The 17,793-nt window shown below is 39.2% G+C and overlaps 1 protein-coding gene across 4 annotated transcripts in view; it reads left to right on the forward strand.

Annotated features, from left to right (window-relative positions):
• The window catches only part of IFT56 (intraflagellar transport 56), a 51,781-nt gene extending 35,021 nt beyond the window's left edge, over positions 1–16,760 (forward strand). For 3 of the 4 annotated variants that reach the window (XM_082400337.1, XM_082400336.1, XM_082400338.1), the window contains exon 18: positions 657–16,760. In XM_082400337.1, coding sequence (XP_082256463.1) covers positions 657–768 — 112 coding nt within the window. In that variant the 3' untranslated portion in view covers positions 769–16,760. The remainder of the gene's footprint in view (positions 1–656) is intronic. The other variant, XR_014246991.1, reaches the window with a different exon arrangement.
• Positions 16,761–17,793: the final 1,033 nt, after the last annotated feature.

The raw sequence follows: 17,793 nt of genomic DNA on the forward strand, positions 1-17,793 counted from the left end.
GATCAATAGACAGTCATCTATAGATTTGATGAGGTAATAGGGAAGTTTTAGTCTGCATTACTTAAAACATGAGTTTAAATTTTAATTAAATTTAAATTACTTAAAATATAAATACTGACATTTGCCAAATCTTGGTCACTAACTTTCCTCTCTTCCATATTTATTAATATATTATTTTTCTTGAAGAAATAATCTATGCCTGGCCTTGTAAAATTTTACAGATATGGCAATGACACCCAGTTTGAGGTGATTACCACCTTAAACAAAGGAGAAATCTGGGGCTCAGGCAAGTTAAGTCACTTGTTAGCATAGAGCTAGAATTCGAACCCAACTCTTTGAACCCAGCTCCTTGATATACACTTTCTACTCTGTCATGCAGAATAAGCATAGAAATGGAAATATTTATGTCATATTAAGACAAAAAATAGCATATATATAGATAGTAGAAGTAAGCAAGGAAAACTTGGATTGGTGAGAAGGATTTCACAGAATTTCCATTTTACTATGGCATCAAAAGAATAGAAGGCTAGGAAGTTTGTAATTGGTTTTTGAATACACTGTATACAGAAGGATATGAAGAACAGTCACAAGTTTATTTTACTTGTTAATTTGCATTCTTTATTGAAACACTTTGTCCTTTCAAATCTTTTCCTCAGAGAGACCCTTCGAGAAGTGCTCCATTTACTGAGAAGCACGGGTAACACCCAAGTAGAATACATCATCCGGATCATGAAGAAATGGGCCAAAGAAAACAGAGTGCCTGTCTAAAATAGCTCCAGAGTCCTAAGGAACCAGTCACCACATTGACATAAAATTGGAAGTCATTTTCCGCAAGTTTATGTAAGATGCGGGCCTCTGTTTTGTTGACACTTCCTTCCTTGCTCTGCGAGCCTCAAGATCAGTGACTGGCTTGCTTAGACCGAGCCTCCTGGCTGAACTAAGAGCCATAATTTGTGCTGTGGCTCCTGTATGATCCGACGAGCAATAAGACTTTGGACTTTTCTGGTGCCTTTCTTCTAAAAATACTCAGAGTCCTCTTATGTGATTTACTGACTTTAAGGAGAATGGCATAACTTTTTTTACATATTAGCATTCCATGGCATTTTCTCCAAGCTGTAATAACAAACGCCTTTAATGCTCAAAGGTCACCATCATTCTGTCATCTTAATTTTAGCCATCTATGTACATTATCCTGTTTTACTGGGGAATACCATAAAAAGTTTGATAGTGCATCTCTGAATCTTGGGAGAGCAGAGGTTATAAATAGCTACATGATTCTAAGAATGGCAGTAAGATCCTTTATCAGACTGTCCAGTCGTTAATAGATAATAGGCTTGTGGGGATTACTCTTTCAGTAGTTGAATTCTTGATGATAATAACACAGTTGCAGTGGAGTAACCTGAATATTGCAGTTTTTTTAAAGGTGAGTACTATGAAAAAAATCTGTGTGGTACATTTGAAGATATTCAAGAAACAGTATACAAATCTCATCAGGCACTTCCCCATTGTAATTTAGGTAACATGACAGGTTAGGTTTTTTCTTCATATATCCTGCTGAATAAACATCAATTTTTGAAAGTAGGGCTACAGAGATTATTTATTAATGTAATGTTAATAGAATATGGATCACGTAGAGCCCTTTGAGGGATTTCCTAATGGCTGGACTCTTTGTCCTAAGTCGTATCCTAGCCCAATGTTTCTGAGCTCTCGCAATATAAACCCATTACACAACTGAGCATTTTTAGGCTCACGACCTATTTTCAGAAGATAGGCCTACATGTTTTATGTACCAGATTACCTTTGTTTCTATATTACATAATTTTTTCCTGTTAGTTTAAGGTACCAGTATTACAGGTATAGAAAGTGCAGAGCCATCCCTATCCAGCCTGGGAACTGAAAGTCATAATTCCTTGAAGCACTAAAGAAGAATAGTGTCAGTTTTTCCACCTATACCCCCAGCATCCACCGTGGATGAAGAATTTATATAGAATGGAGGTAGGAACATGGCAGGAGTCGGAGCAGCTATGGAAAGAAGGTCTGTGATGGCAGAGAGCCTTTGCCTTCTGGACAGTTGCAAGGGGTTCTTCCAGCTCTGCTCAGGAAGATGACCAGTTTTCCAGTCTTTTATTTAGACCCAAATCTAATCAGTTCAGAGCACAAATCAAAATAAACTGACCTGAAAAACTGAATTTTAGAAAACAAAGTTATATCATTTTTCATATGCCAAAGCTTCTGTTCCTTATGTTGTTGTTTCTGTTTTTTCAATAATCGGTTCTCAGTATCTAAGTTACAAGGTGGGTCAGATCTGGACAGAACCTGCTATAATCTTTAGAATCCTTGTGATTCTTACTCACCTCACTTAAAATATTAGGAAACATAATAGTAGGAAAAGACACATGAAACTTTTCAGTGGTTCTTTGCAATGAAATTTGTCTTCCAGTTAATTGCTATTATTTTCAAATTTCCTATACTTGGAAAACTTTTCCACTGATGGTGATTTACTTTTTTTTTTTTTTTTTTTTTTTTTTGGTGATTTACTTTTAAATGAGCTCTTGTTGAGCTTAACACTCTGGCTTTTCCCTGCCATTTTCCTGTCTTTTGGGAAAAAAAAGATAGTCCAAAAAGAGCAATTCCCAGAATTTTAGATTAACTTTTTAAAAAGTTTTTAATCTGTAGAAGTGAGACAAAAAAAAAAAAACAAAACCCATAAAGACTAGTGTAAGAGAGATACTATCCAATTCTGTTACTAAGGATAGCTACTTCTGAAACATCTTGGCGGGGCTCAAGATTGCAGAGTACTGTTGCGTGGAGAGGGGGAGGTCCAGGCTTAGGATGTAGTGTCATGTGTACAGTTCATAGCATCAGTGTAACTCTTTATAATCTGTAGCAGATGTTACTTGCAAATGGAAAACATTTTTTAAATTATTTTTGTACTTCAAAAGAATGATTATATTCCACTGTAACATATTCAAATTAAAGCTTATTATTTGGTTATTTATAGTATTCTGTTGAGTGTGAGTGCGGGCCCTGGGTGTGTCATGTGCCTTCTCTCCTTTCTTTCCTGACCCCAGAGTAAAGGGGGAGCACAAAGTTTTGGGCTCCACAAGTTATTCTTTTTGAGAGGAAAGTAGGTATCCCCTAAGAATTCTTGTCCGCTAAGGCCTGTGGTTCCTGCTCAATCATATTAGGTCTGGCTCTTTACTGTGTTACAGCCCATTCCAGAAGTTGTTTGACCAGTGCATGGTATAACGCCTCACATGTAGAAAGCTCCCAAATACTTGTTGACTGTATAATTAAACATACAGTAACTGGTAGAGCAGGGGACTTGTGACACCTGACCTCATGTGTTCTGGTTCCCATCTAATTGTTGTTTTATGGTGTGCCAAGCATATCCTAGGCGCTAGGGATGCAAAGAGAAATAACGCACAGTCCTGATAGATAACCCAGTCTAACAGAAGTATACGCAACTAAACACAGTAACGTGTGACTGTTTTCTCAATAGGAAGAAGCTATTGAGAGATAAACTAAGGCAATGGGAATGTTTGTATCCATATATATGGGACACCCTCTACCTCATTTTGGAGAAGCAACCAGAATGGATCCTGGAACTCAACAGCTAGCAAGATGTCCAGGCTTCTGCCATGTGTGTAGCACATGCAACATATATCCAAGTACACAGAAGCCAAAGGACTGTTTTCCTTCTTTTTTTTTTTTAATTATTTATTTATTTATTTATTTATTTATTTATGGCTGTGTTGGGTCTTCGTTTCTGTGGGAGGGCTTTCTCTAGTTGCGGCGAGTGGCAGCCACTCTTCATCGCGGTGCGCGGGCCTCTTGCTATCGCGGCCTCTCTTGTTGCAGAGCACAGGCTCCAGACGCGCAGGCTCAGTAGTTGTGGCTCACGGGCCTAGTTGCTCCGCGGCATGTGGGATCTTCCCAGACCAGGGCTCAAACCCGTGTGCCCTGCATTGGCAGGCAGATTCTCAACCACTGCGCCACCAGGGAAACCCCCACTGGTTTCCTTCTTTGTGGCTTGATACACTTAAAGAGTTGCAAGCAACTGGGCATTAAATCACAACAGTTATATTTACTTTCTAATGGCAAAATGAATTAGTGATTTACTAGTTCCTGTATTTATGACTTCCTCAATATGACTTAGGTAAATAGTCATCTCTCTTCTTCATCCTATAAAATACTTCTCAGGTTTAAATGTATTTTATGATAACGTTCAAACAGTCTTCTATTCAGAGATGCTCTCAGAGAAGCAGAGCTAGGGACCTGATGATTGCCCATAACATACCTCAACTCTGGACTGTAGGAATATGTGAAGATATGAGACGCACACAATAGGTGAATACAATCAGCTGATGTGTGCATATTGAATGTATAGTGTATAGACAAGTTTGCACTCTTTTGCATCAAAACCCTTTCTTTAAATAAAGTCGAGATGCCAAGTACAATAGGGACTGTCCTGGTGGTCAGGGCAAAGGGGAGCAGATGCAGCAGGTCCACCACTCAGGCTGCCCCTTGAGGCAACACAGTTTACAAACCTCAGATATAGGGAAGAAGTACCCTGCTAGGTGAACACCAGGGAAGAGGACGGTGGGAAGCGCGGACGTGAGCATCCACACCATAAACTATGGGTGCATTTGATCTCATTCAAGTCACCATGTTTTTGTATATTGATTCATGTATTCATGTATTTATTTGGTCAGTTACTTGTATTTCACTGTGTTCCAGAAACAATTTGAGATGAGTTACCAAGTATATATACAACAAAACTTAACAGATAGAAGGAAGCCAAAAGTAAAGTTCATACACAAAAGAACATACCAGAATTACCAAAGATGGGCCAGAAATTCACTTGCAAGCTTCCCACCAACCGAAGCAAAGGGGGAAACACAACCAGATGGAAAATTCAGTCCATCTGTGTAAATGAACTGCCTTATGGGAAAAAAAAAAACAAACTGGATTTTCAGGGATCTCTGATTGTTGGCAGGGTTCTGAATTAGGTTTCTGCACCATAACTTAGACATAACCAAATGCTTAATAAAAATTTCAAGGGAATCTTATTGCATCTCTAAGTATGTACAGGTCTTTCCTACTATGTACAGTTAAATAATTACACATGTCCTTCTATTTTTAATTTCCTCTGTATATATAAAATTATACTCTCCTTTGCCAGTTTTTAACTGAGGAGTAGCTATTAATATGGTGAAGCTGAGACATGTTATTCAAGTTTTTAAAATTACAGCTCATGTTAGGATGAAAATGTATGTAACAGTGACCTAGAGACTAATTGCAAGGTACTGTAAAAGCAATGAAATTATGGGATAGTATAGCTTATACATTTACTGAGAAAATTCAACAGGGAAAAACATTGTAGAATAGGTCACATAGAAAAGGCTACATGGGGGAAGTGAATCTTAAATGAAACTTGGAGTATAGAATTTAACTATATAGAGAATAAGTCAACGATTAAGTCAGATGAAGATAACATAAATGAAGCCTTGAGTAATATTCACAGATTTTTAATCTTAACTTTAATTGTTCCTATTTATCTACTTTCATTTGTTCTTTGAGAAACAGTATGGCCTTTTTTGTAAACTTGTAGTTTCATGCCATGACCCAGCAATTCCACTCTTCAGTATATGTTCAAGAGATACTCATATCCATGTATACCATGAGATATGGACTCTTGTCCATGTACACCAGGAGATATGTACAAGAATGATCCTCACAGCACTGTGCCCAGGGAAAACCTGGAAACAGCCCAAATACCCATTGACAGGAGAGTGGATAGACTGTGGTAAAGTCACGTGGAATGTTATACAAAATAAATGAACTACAGCCTCTTGCAACAACACGAATGAAGCTTAGCAATATAGTGCTTACAGCAATAACTTTTTATAAGGTAAAGACAACTCAAATATAAACATGTAATCAAAAGAGAAGCAGAACAGGGAAGTCAAGATGGTGGTGACCAGGAATGGGGGAGGCAGGCTGGGGCCCAGGCGGCCACACAGAGAGGCACACCATCATCAAGGTTCTGTTTTCATGTTGGTGGTGAGCCACAGGAATTTATGCCTTAATAAAGATAAACTATAAATAAACATGCTGGGCCTTCCCTGGTGGTGCAGAGGTTAAGAATCCACCTGCCAATGCAAGGGACAGGGGTTCGAGCCCTGGTCCGGGAAGATCCCACATGCCACAGAGCAACTAAGTCCGTGCACCACAACTACTGAGCCTGCGCTCTAGAGCCTGCGAGCCACGACTACGGAGCCCACAAGCCACAACTAATGAAGCCCGCGCACCTAGAGCCCATGCTCCGCAACAAGAGAAGCCACCGCCATGAGAAGCCCGCGCACCGCAACGAAGAGTAGCCCCCGCTCCCCACAACTAGAGAAAGCCCATGTGCAGCAACGAAGACCCAACGCAGCCAAAAATAAATAAATTAAAATTTAAAATAAATAAACATGCTTTTAAAAATAAATTATAGTTAAATAAAAGAGGAACAATGATGAATATATGTTTTGAACTAAAAATTATGACCAACCCAATCCTGTGTACCTGAAGTAAAACAAAACAAAACATATAAATATATAACCAGAAGGAAATACTCCTAAATGTAAGCAATGATTGTCTTCAAATAGTGGAATTAGTTAACTGTACTTCATACTCTTATTTCCTTTTTGTATTTTCCAAATTTTCCACAATGAGTACATGTTACTTGTGTATCAGAAAAAGACCACTGAAATAATTTTAAAATACTTTTTAAAACCAAAGAAGAAATCTTTTCACATCGAACAAAATTAATAATTTCTTCATATCATCTAACACCCAGTCCTTATTCAAATTTCCCCAATTGTCCCCAAAGTGGTTTGCTAGAATTAGGATCCAAACTAAGTCAAGCATTGCAAGTAGCTGTTATATCCACTACCCTTATTTTTTTAATAGACATCGCCTCCCTGCTTTTTTCCTAAGCCATTGATTTGGGAGAAACTTGGGTCATCTGCGTCGCAGAATGTCTCACATTCTGAGTTTGGTTAATTGCTTGCTCATAACACTGTAGTACTTGTTCCTATATCATTCATATGCCTTTAAACTGATAGATCTAAAGACTGATGTAGGTGGGTTTGTGTACTTCCTACTGTGTCATGTCAGGAGACTCATGGTGTCTGGCTCTCCCACTTTAGAAGAATTCTATTCTTCTCATCAGTAGACTTGTATTACCAAAAAAAATTATAGTCAGTTATTATTATATTTTTAATTTCATCAGTAAGAAATTTGGGGAAATCTGTTTTCTCTCTTACCACTTAAAGAGCTACGTAATATTCTCAATTTGCCTCTTAACCTGCAGAGCCTAAAATATTTACTATCTGGTCCTTTACAGAGAGTTTGTTGACTCCTGCTCTAGAATATTGCATTACCTGCCTCAAGAGAAACTTTTATGCAAGGTGTGCTTGGAACACTTAAAGGAAAAGTAGTTGGGACTTCTCTGAGCTTCCATACTACACAACTGCACTAACGTGAAGTATCCAAAGCAGTCAAGTTCATAGAAGCAGAAGGTAGAATGGTGGTTACCAGGGGCTGGTGGGGCGGGGCGGGGGGGGGGATTGTTTAATGGGTACAGAGTTTCAAGTTCTCCAAGATGAAAAAGTTCTGGAGTGTATATTACATATAAAAGTTGTTAAAAGAGTAAATCCTAAGAGTGCGCATCACAAGGAAAAGTTTTTTTTTTCTATTTCTTTAATTTTGTATCTATGTGAAATGATGGATGTTCACTAAATTTGTGGTCATCACTTCATGATGAAGTCAGATCATTATACTGTACACCTGAAACTTATACAGTGCTGTACATCAGTTACATCTCAATAAAACTAGAATAAAAAATAAATAAAACATAAAAATGAAAACGTTCTGGAGATCTGTTCCAAAACAACGTGAAGACACTTACTACTGAACTGTACACTTAAAAATGATTAAGATGGTAAATGTTATGCAATGGTTTTTCTTTACCATTATAAAAAAAGTAAAGGGATGTAAAAAGATATGCCATACAAATACTAATCAAAAGCAAGCTGGCGTGGCTATGTTAGTAACCAAAGTAGACTTCAGAGGAAAGAGCCCAGGGAAACCACTGGAATCATTTGCCTTGTTTTTGAACTGACTGTTAATGTTGCTCCCAGTATCCTCAACTCTTCGAACAACTGTTCTTGCCAAAAGGCTAATTGATTTTCTTTGGATACATTTTTCATCCACTGCTACAAGCAAACACAATTAACTCTCCATTGGTAAATGGCTTTCCTTGCTTGGCTTACAAATGAACCACTCAGGAACTTACTTTGGTTGCAGCCTTGTTTTCATTTTTTATTTTCGTGAAGAAATTCTGCTGTGATGAAATATTTTAAATTTTCTAATGTTTTTGAAGTTTGCTTCCCTATGAGTTGGAAATACTGCAGTGACTGCTTAATCTGGTAATGTGACATACTGTGTTCTTTTAGCTCTGTTACAGTGTCATTACATCATAAGCATGAAGCTTTTTTTTTTTTTAATATTTATTTATTTATTTGGCTGCACCGGGTCTTAGTTGCGGCACGTGGGATCTTCACTGCGGCCTGCAGGATCTTTTAGTTGCGGCATGCAGGATCTTTAGTTGTGGTATGTGGGATCTAGTTCCCTGACCCGGGATCAAACCTGGGCCCCCTGCATTGGGAGCAAAGAGCCTTAGCCACTGGACCACCAGGGAAGTCCCAAGCATGAAGCTTTGACATCTAATCGGACACAAAATAATTCATACTCCACCGTGCCTTAAAGGCTCTATTACCATGGGGTGAGGACTCATTGTTGGGGTTCCTTTAACTATCAAGTGTGTAGATCCTGATTGTATGTTAAAGGAAGGGGAAATGACCACCAGGCAGGTCTGCCGATCAGCGGACCCTCAGCGAGATGGACTTGGGCCAGGACTGCACTTACTACTTGGTCCCCCCACTCCAAAAGCAGGCCATGGTATTGGTAAGATGTTACAGAAAAACTCGAATGAACTTTTTGGCCAACCCAATACATGCCGGGTCTCTGTGTATCAATGTCAACTAGGACCTTGCGTCTCCCAGTCCTCAGAAGAGCTGGGTATTCCTCAGTGTGCTGTCATCTGAGTAAACGGCCGTAGGTCCTTTGGGACAAGGACTGGGGAAATCATGAAATATGTATTTATGTTTTTTATAGTTCTATGAGTTTTGGCAAATGTATACAGTCATGTAACAACATATATATGCTATATATATAGATCTATTAATACATATGATTTTTTTTGTATATAAAAAGCTATTTTTAAAAAAGAATCCCAGGTTTAAGTTCATGCTCACTCTCTATGGTCGCAACCACCATTTGGAAACTGGAATGAGACCTGGGCATCTGTCCAGCGTGTCAGTGGAACTAAAAAAGATAATTATAGGAACATTGGTGACAAAGAGAACTAAAGCTTCTGCTGGGGAAGGTCGGCACAGGTTGCACACAAACATTCAAAAATCAGATCGATAAGTAGCCTTGGACTTCTCAATAGCAACTCTGGAAGCTTTAAAACAATGTTGCAATGCCTTAAGAATTCTGAGGAAAAATTATTTCCAACTAGAAACTGTCATTCAAGTATGTAGTAGAACAAATATCTTTTCAGACATGTATTTAATTTCATAAAATTAGCTCCTGAACTTTGTGCTCCACCAAAAATATGGGAACAAACTAAGGAGAAAAGAAAACGTAGCATAAAAGAAAGGGGGCTCCACATTAAGAGAGGGGGTGGAGGGAATGCCTGCAGTACGAGTGGGGACGTATTTCAATGCAGCTCTGCTACAGTCTCAGAGATCAACCAATCCAGACAAGAGCAGCTCAGAAAGCTCCAGGATGGACTCATTGAAGGCTAAATTGAACACCTCATTTGTTAACATATTGAGAAGAGAGTTTGGGTGAGAGTTTGGAGATAAGCCTCTAGAAAACAAAGCAAATAATAAGGTGTGCAGGAAAGAAAAGTAATCATAACATACTTCACGGCTCAGCTGTAAAAAGAGTTTATACGGTCAGAAAACTGTAAGCACTGAACACTGATTCAACCAAAACTTGATCCAATAGGGGAGGGGGTGTGCGGGTGAGAAGTGTCCATGTGCAGGGTATGTGTGAGAAAAAGCTAAATCATCATATTTCATTGCAAAATGATAAATGAAAAAAAACGAAAAAGTCTACAGTTTAGTTCTGAGAAGCAGAGGAGGCCAAGCAAACCAAAGGATTGGACAAACCATATTTGCAGGAAGCACTTTGCCTGTAGTAGTTATGACATCATTGTGAACAGCTCCTTATCAAAGGAGGCGGGGAGGGGACTTCCCTGGTGGCACAGTGGCTAAGAATCTGCCTGCAAACGCAGGGGACACGGGTTTGATCCCTGGTCTGGGAAGATCCCACATGCCGCAGAACAACTAAGCCCGTGCGCCACAACTACTGAGCCTGTGCTCTAGAGCCCGAGAGCCACAACTACTAAGCCCGGGCACCTAGAGCCCATGCTCCGCAACAAAAGAAGCCACCGCAATGAGAAGCCTGCGCTCACGGCAAATAGAGAAAGCCCGCGCACAGCAACGAAGACCCAGTGCAGCCCAAAATATATAAATTTTAAAAAGAAGGTGGGGAAGAGTAAATGCAAAACCTCGAGTCTTAGGTAAATACCTGCCAGTGGGCACATGGCCCTGGGGTCCCCCGACATGCATACCCACCAAGATAGCTAGTCCAGGAAAACTCATTTTCTTCAAAGATGCATAACCCAAACAGACAACACTGTTAAGGGTCTATAGACAATTAATACAAGCGAAAAAAAAAAAAGGAAGGAGGGGAGGAAAGGAGGGAGGGAGGAAAGAAGAAAATCAAATGCTGGACAAAAATATCACTAGAATATTGGTGATGTGTATATGAAAGCTGTAACCAAATATTTTACTGACAGAAAAGTAGAAAATAGTAGTAGTTCACTGATATTTCATCTTTAAGGTATCATTAAAGGTGACAAATCAAGTAGTATGTAAGCTGTATTTTATAATAGTAGGTTAAACATAAAGTATACAAAAAGAGAAAAATAGATGAATTTCATCATCAATCATAGTATGGAATTATGACAATATCCAAAGAAATTGAGGATTAAGTTCATTATAAAATTATCCCATTAGGGACTTCCCTGGTAGCCCAGTGGTTAAGACTGCCAATGCAGTGGGCCCGGGTTCGATCCCTGGTCAGGGAACTAGATCCCACATGCCACAACTAAGAGTTCGCATGCCTCAACTAAAATATCCCGCGTGCCGCAACTAAGACCCGGCACAGACAAATAAATAAATAAATATTTTTAAAATAAATAAATGAAAAAAAAATAAAAGTATCCCATTAGAACAAAAATATAAAGCTTCCAATTTATCAGAAGTAACATCTACAAAACAAAGCTCATGGAGGATTTTTTAAAAGGTTTAAAGGAGAAAGCGTGATATAAAATAACGTGAGAGATCTGGGCTCGAACATACCTTTCATATCAAAATGTAAATGGGCTTAACTCACCTATTAAAAGAAAAAAGATGAACAGATTGGATCACAAAGCAAAACATAACTCTGTGGTGTTTACACATAAATGCTGACAATTAAAAGATGGGCAATAGTACAATTAGGCAAATGCAAATAAAAAGAGAGCAGGTGGGACTTCCCTAGTGGCACAGTGGCTACAAATCCGCCTGCCAGGACAGGAATAAAGACCCAGACGTAGAGAATGGACTTGAGGACACAGGGAGGGGGAAGGGTAAGCTGGGATGAAGTGAGAGAGTGGCATGGACTTATATATACTACCAAATGTAAAATAGATAGCTAGTGGGAAGCAGCCGCATAGCACAGGGAGATCAGCTCGGTGCTTTGTGTCCACCTAGAGGGGTGGGATAGGGAGGGTGGGAGGGAGACTCAAGAGGGAGGAGATATGGGGATGTATGTATATGTATAGCTGATTCTCTTTGTTAGAAAGCAGAAACTAACACACCATTGTAAAGCAATTATACTCCAATAAAGATGTTAAAAAAAAAAAAAGAAGAAACATCTGCCTGCCAATGCAGGGGACACGGGTTTGAGCCCTGGTCCGTGAAGATCCCACATGCCGCGGAGCAACTAAGCCAGTGCGCCACAACTACTGAGCCCACGTGCCACAGCGTGTGACAACTACTGAAGTCCACGTGCCTAGAGCCCGTGCTCCACGACAAAAGAAGCCACCACAGTGAGAACCCCACGCACCACAAGGAAGAGTAGCCCCCGCCAGCTGCAACTAGAGAAAGCTGGCAGACAGCAAAGAAGACCCAATGCAGCCAAAAATAAACAAACAAACAAATAAATAAAGAGAGCAGGTGTCACAATCAAATAGGGTTGAATTCAGGTCAAAATCATTAAGCAAGTGAAAGAAACACACTTTGAACGATAAAGGGTCCATTTCTCAATGAAGATGTAACAGTTATGAAGAGACAACAAAGAAAATGGCATCAATAATCAAACAACAAAGTCACAGGATAGCAGTAAATCAGTGATTTCACCACAAAGCAACATCCATGTTCCTTTTTTTTAAAATTAATTAATTTATTTTATTTATTTATTTTTTAAAATTATATATTTATTTATTTATTTATGGCCGCATTGGGTCTTCGTTGCTGCACGAGGGCTTTCTCTAGTTGCGGCGAGTGGGGGCTACTCTTCATTGTGGTGCGCGGGCTTCTCATTGCCGTGGCTTCTCTTGTTGTGGAGCATGGTCTCTAGGTGCTCGGGCTTCAGTAGTTGTGGCACGTGGGCTTCAGTAGTTGTGGCTCACGGGCTCTAGAGTGCAGGCTCAGTAGTTGTGGCGCACGGGCTTAGTTGCTCCGCGGCATGTGGGATCTTCCCGGACCAGGGCTCGAACCCGCGTCCCCTGCATTGGCAGGCCGATTCTTAACCACTGCGCCACCAGGGAAGTCCCAACATCCATACTTCCGCTCTGCCATCTCAGCTAGTGGACATCTGGTGGATTGCCTGGTGGACCCCTTACCCTTTCTTGGAGCAGCATCCTGCCCTCCACTCCCAGCCCCATCCACCTCATCACAAGTTCCTGGTAGCCATACATTCATCACAATTGTTTGATCTGGGGGTGAGCACCTGACCCAAATAGGTCAATCAGAGAAACTTTTCTATGATTTTGGAATTGGGTGTAAAAGTTTCTTGTCTGAGATGGTCTCTCCAACAAAAATGTTTAAAAATTTTTGGGAAAGTATAACAAGGCCATATTTTTAATCATGTAACTTGGGGAGCAAAGAAAGCTAGTCCACAGAGAGAGGGGAGCAGAATGAAACAGATTTGAGGGAGAAGCAGAAATGAGACAGAGAGAATATTGCCGGGAGTCTGTGTAGCTTTTCTAGTCCCTAATTCTGGTTCCATCTTCTTGGGGCCCGATTGCATTCCTTTCCCTGGGATAGGAATGCAGGAAATACTCCTGCATCTGCTTTACAAACTTCTCTGAGTATCCAACTAGCTTATGTTGATTTCTTTTAAGATACTTGAAACCCAAAGTTCTAGTATTATTCAATTCTAATCCCACTGCCCTTCTCTCAGCCCTGCTGGGGCATGGCAGTTCATTCCATCCTGCCAGGCCGCCATACTCCATCTCTAACTCTATGGTCATGCCTTCCCTTGTTCTCTTTATCTGTATCCTCAGCATCCTTAAGAAGTAAGTCCCTCTTTCCTCCATAAAGTTTTCTTAACTATTCCAAACCTCTTTGATTTCGCCCTCCTCTGTCCCAAATGTCCATGTAATATTTGTATATTAGGAGAAGAGTTGAAAAATGTTTGCCCAGCTATGCCAAATAACACTCAAAGCTTTTTCCATCTCAAGCATCTGACTTTCACACAGAATCTTTTAGTCTTCTAGCTTCTGCTGTGTGAAATTCCCATAGCCTTGCCCCATGGTTACAATCTCATGGAACTGTTCAAGACTAAACAATTAGTATTTCATTACTTACAGCACAATTTGCAACAAAACAGTTTCTGCTCAAGGGAACTATTCAACATGAATTCCATGACATTTCCCTTGAAATTGGAAAACAGAAAATTATACTTATAAGAATAAAAGCTGAATAGTATATAGAATGTCCATTAATAACATCACTGTATGAACAAATTGTGGTATATTTGTAAGTGGAATACTACACAGCAAGGAAAAAGAATAAACTACTGATAATATGCAACCACATGGATGAATTTCAAAACCATTATGTTGATTAAATGTATAGAAATATTGAATCACTATGTTGAGTATCAGGAACTAACATAATGTTGTAGGTCAATTATACTTCAAAAACAAACAAACTCAAAAAAAGATCAGATTTTTGTACCAGAGGTGGGGGGTGGGCAGGGGGAATTGGTTGAAGGCAGTCAAAATGTACGAATTTCCAGTTATAAGATAAATAAGTACTAGGAATGTAATGTACAACATGATAAATAATTTAATTAACACTGCTGTTTGTTATATATGAAAGTTAAGAGTGTAAATCCTAAGAATTCTCATCACAAGAAAAAATTTTTTTCTTTCTTTAATTTTGAATCTATATGAGATGACGGATGTTCACTAAACTTATTGTGATAATCATTTCACGATGTACATCAAATCATTATGCTGAACACCTTAAACTTATACAGTGCTGTATGTCAATTACATCTCAATGAAACTGGAAGAAAAAAATAAGACTTCTGGAGATAGACGTTGGTGATGCTGATTGCAAAACAATGTGAATATACTTAATGCTGCTAATCTGTACACATTAAAATGGTTAAGATGGTAAATTTCATGCTATGTGTATTTCACCATGAATAAAAATGTTTAACTTTTTTTATTTTTTTTTTTGGCTGTGCCACACGGCTTACAGGATCTTAGTTCCCTGACCAGGGATTGAACCCTGGTCCTTGGCAGTGGAAGCCCAGAGTTCTAACCACTGGACCGCCAGAGAATTCCCACTAAAAATAATGTTTTAAAAAAATAAACCCATTAAAAAAGATAAATAAATAAATAAATAAATAAACACACACGTGGGACTTCCCTGGCAGTCCAGTGGTTAAGACTCTGCACTTCAAATGCAAGGGGCGTAGGTTCAATCCCCCATGGGGGACTAAGATCCCACGTGCTGTGTGATGCAGCCAAAAAAGGAAACACACACACACACACAAAACAAACAAGAAAACCCCATTATGTTGATTGAAAGAAGCCAGACGTAATAGTACATAATGAGTACATACCATAACAGTCTGTGTATGTAAGTTTCAAGAACAGGCAAAACTAATCTATGGTGAAAGCAGTCAGAATGGGGGTAACTTCTGTGAGAGTTCTGAGTGGAAAGGGACATGACAGAACTTTCTGGGGTTAAAGAAATCTTATGTATCTTGAAGTAGGTAGTGGTTAAAGGGTAGCATACAAGAAGAAAAATTCATTGTCGTATGTCCTGTATGTTAAGAATTCCTTAATTTGTATAAAAAATAAATAAAATAAAATTCAAAAATTCAAAAGAAAAAAATCATGCCCATGAAAAAAAAAAAGAATTCCTTAATTTAAAAATTAAAAAAGAGGGCTTCCCTGGTGGTGCAGTGGTTGAGAATCCGCCTGCCAATGCAGGGGACACGGGTTCGAGCCCTAGGTCTGGGAAGATCCCACATGCCGCGGGGCAACTGGGCCCGTGAGACACAACTACTGAGCCTGTGCGTCTGGAGCCTGTGCTCCGCAACAAGAGAGGCCGCGATAGTGAGAGGCCCGCGCACCGCGATGAAGAGTGGCCCCCACTTGCCACAACTGGAGAAAGCCCTCGCACAGAAACGAAGACCCAACACAGCCAAAAATAAATTAATTAATTAATTTAAAAAAAATTTAAAAAGATGCCAATGTTCAGCTACCAGAGTTGGCTTCAGCTCAAAACAAGCACACCTCGACTGTCTCCAGCTGATAGTTAAACCTCTTCTGTTTCAAGCCACACCGTGTCCCTCCACAGATCACTTTTCAGTTGCATGTATCTACATCCAGATATTTTATGTATATATAAATAATAGGGGGGAGGGATTGTTAATCGGCCCTGGCGCTATTTTTCTCATTTCTTCAGACGGTACCTTTTTGCCAGAAGCCAAACGTATTTCAATATATCAGCCTTTCCTTTCTTACGTTCTTGGTAAGATTATACTAACAAAACGTATTTCCCCTTGTACAACTATGCTATATTTAAAAAATATATCTACCTATGGATTTTCATAAAAGAAACATATGCTGTGCTTTTTTAGCACTTCAGAATAAAGTTTTCTAAAGGGAAAAAAAAATACATTATTTCCCCCCTTTAGCACAATGTTTTCTCTTTTTGCATAAATAGTAGTATACTAAATATTGTTCTGCATGTTGTCTTTTTCACTTAAGTATAGATCTTAGTGATGAAACTTTTTTTGAAGATTGCATAGAATTCCAATGAATACATGTACACTAAAATCATTTAAATAAATATATCAGTTTGGCAAAGATCAAAGAAGCTAATAGGGACTTCCCTGGTGGTCCAGTGGTTAAGACTCCCCGCTCCCAATGCAAGGGGCCTGGGTTTGCTCCCTGGTCAGGGAACTAGATCCCGCACGCGGCAACGAAGATTCCCACATGCTGCAACTAAGACCTGGCGCAGCCAAATAAATAAATAAATGTTTTAAAAAGGCTGATAACGTAATATATTTTCAAGTATATTAGGAAATAGAAACCCTCATGCACTGGTGGTAGAATATAAATTGATACATTCTATGGAGGGTAATTTATCAAATTAGAAATGCACATATTTCTTCATTCAGCAATTGAGTCAGGTTAAGCATATTTCATTCACTTGAGAGCCCTTTGTATTTCCTTCCCTGTGAACTATCTGTTCATGTCTTTCCCCATTTTTCTATTAGGTTATTATTGTTGTTTCCCTTGATCTTTATAGATTAGGGAAATTCACCCTTTGTGAAAGGTGTTGCAATTTTATTCCAGTTTGTCATTTGCCTTTTGACCGTTGCTGTTTTTCTTTCATGAAATTTATCTTATTTTATTTTATTATTTTTTAAAATTGTATTTATTTATTTATTGGCTGTGTTGGGTCTTTGTTGCTGTGCGCGGGCTTTCTCTAGCTGCGGCAAGTGGGGCCTATTTTTCGTTGCGGTGTGCAGACTTCTCTTTGCAGTGGCTTTTCTTGTTGCAGAGCACGGGCTCTAGGCTCTCGGGCTTCAGTAGTTGTGGCACTTGGGCTCAGTAGTTGTGGCTCACTGGCTCTAGAGCACAGGCTCAGTAGTTGTGGTGCAGGGGCTTAGTTGCTCCGTGGCATGTGGGATCTTCCCGGACCAGGGCTCGAACCCGTGTCCCCTGCATTTGCAGGTGGATTCTTAACCACTGCACCACCAGGGAAGCCCCATGAAATTTATTTTAAATAGATGCAATTATCAATCATACTTGGAAAGGCCTTTCGTAGTGAGTTTTTAAAAAAATCTCAGCTGATTTCTTCTAAAGTTTTTATGATTTCATTTTTTTTAAGTGAAGAAACTACAATTATTTTTATTGAAAAATCTGAAAGTGAAATATTATATTTATTTCATTATTTTTTAAACATCTTTATGGAGTATAATTGCTTTACAATGGTGTGTTAGTTTCTGCTGTATAACAAAGTGAATCAGCTATATGTAAACATATATCACCATATCCCTTCCCTCTTGCTTCTCCCTCCCAACCTCCCT

Source organism: Balaenoptera borealis (assembly GCF_965194805.1).
Source record: "Balaenoptera borealis genome assembly, chromosome: 7".
Lineage (NCBI taxonomy): Eukaryota > Metazoa > Chordata > Mammalia > Artiodactyla > Balaenopteridae > Balaenoptera > Balaenoptera borealis.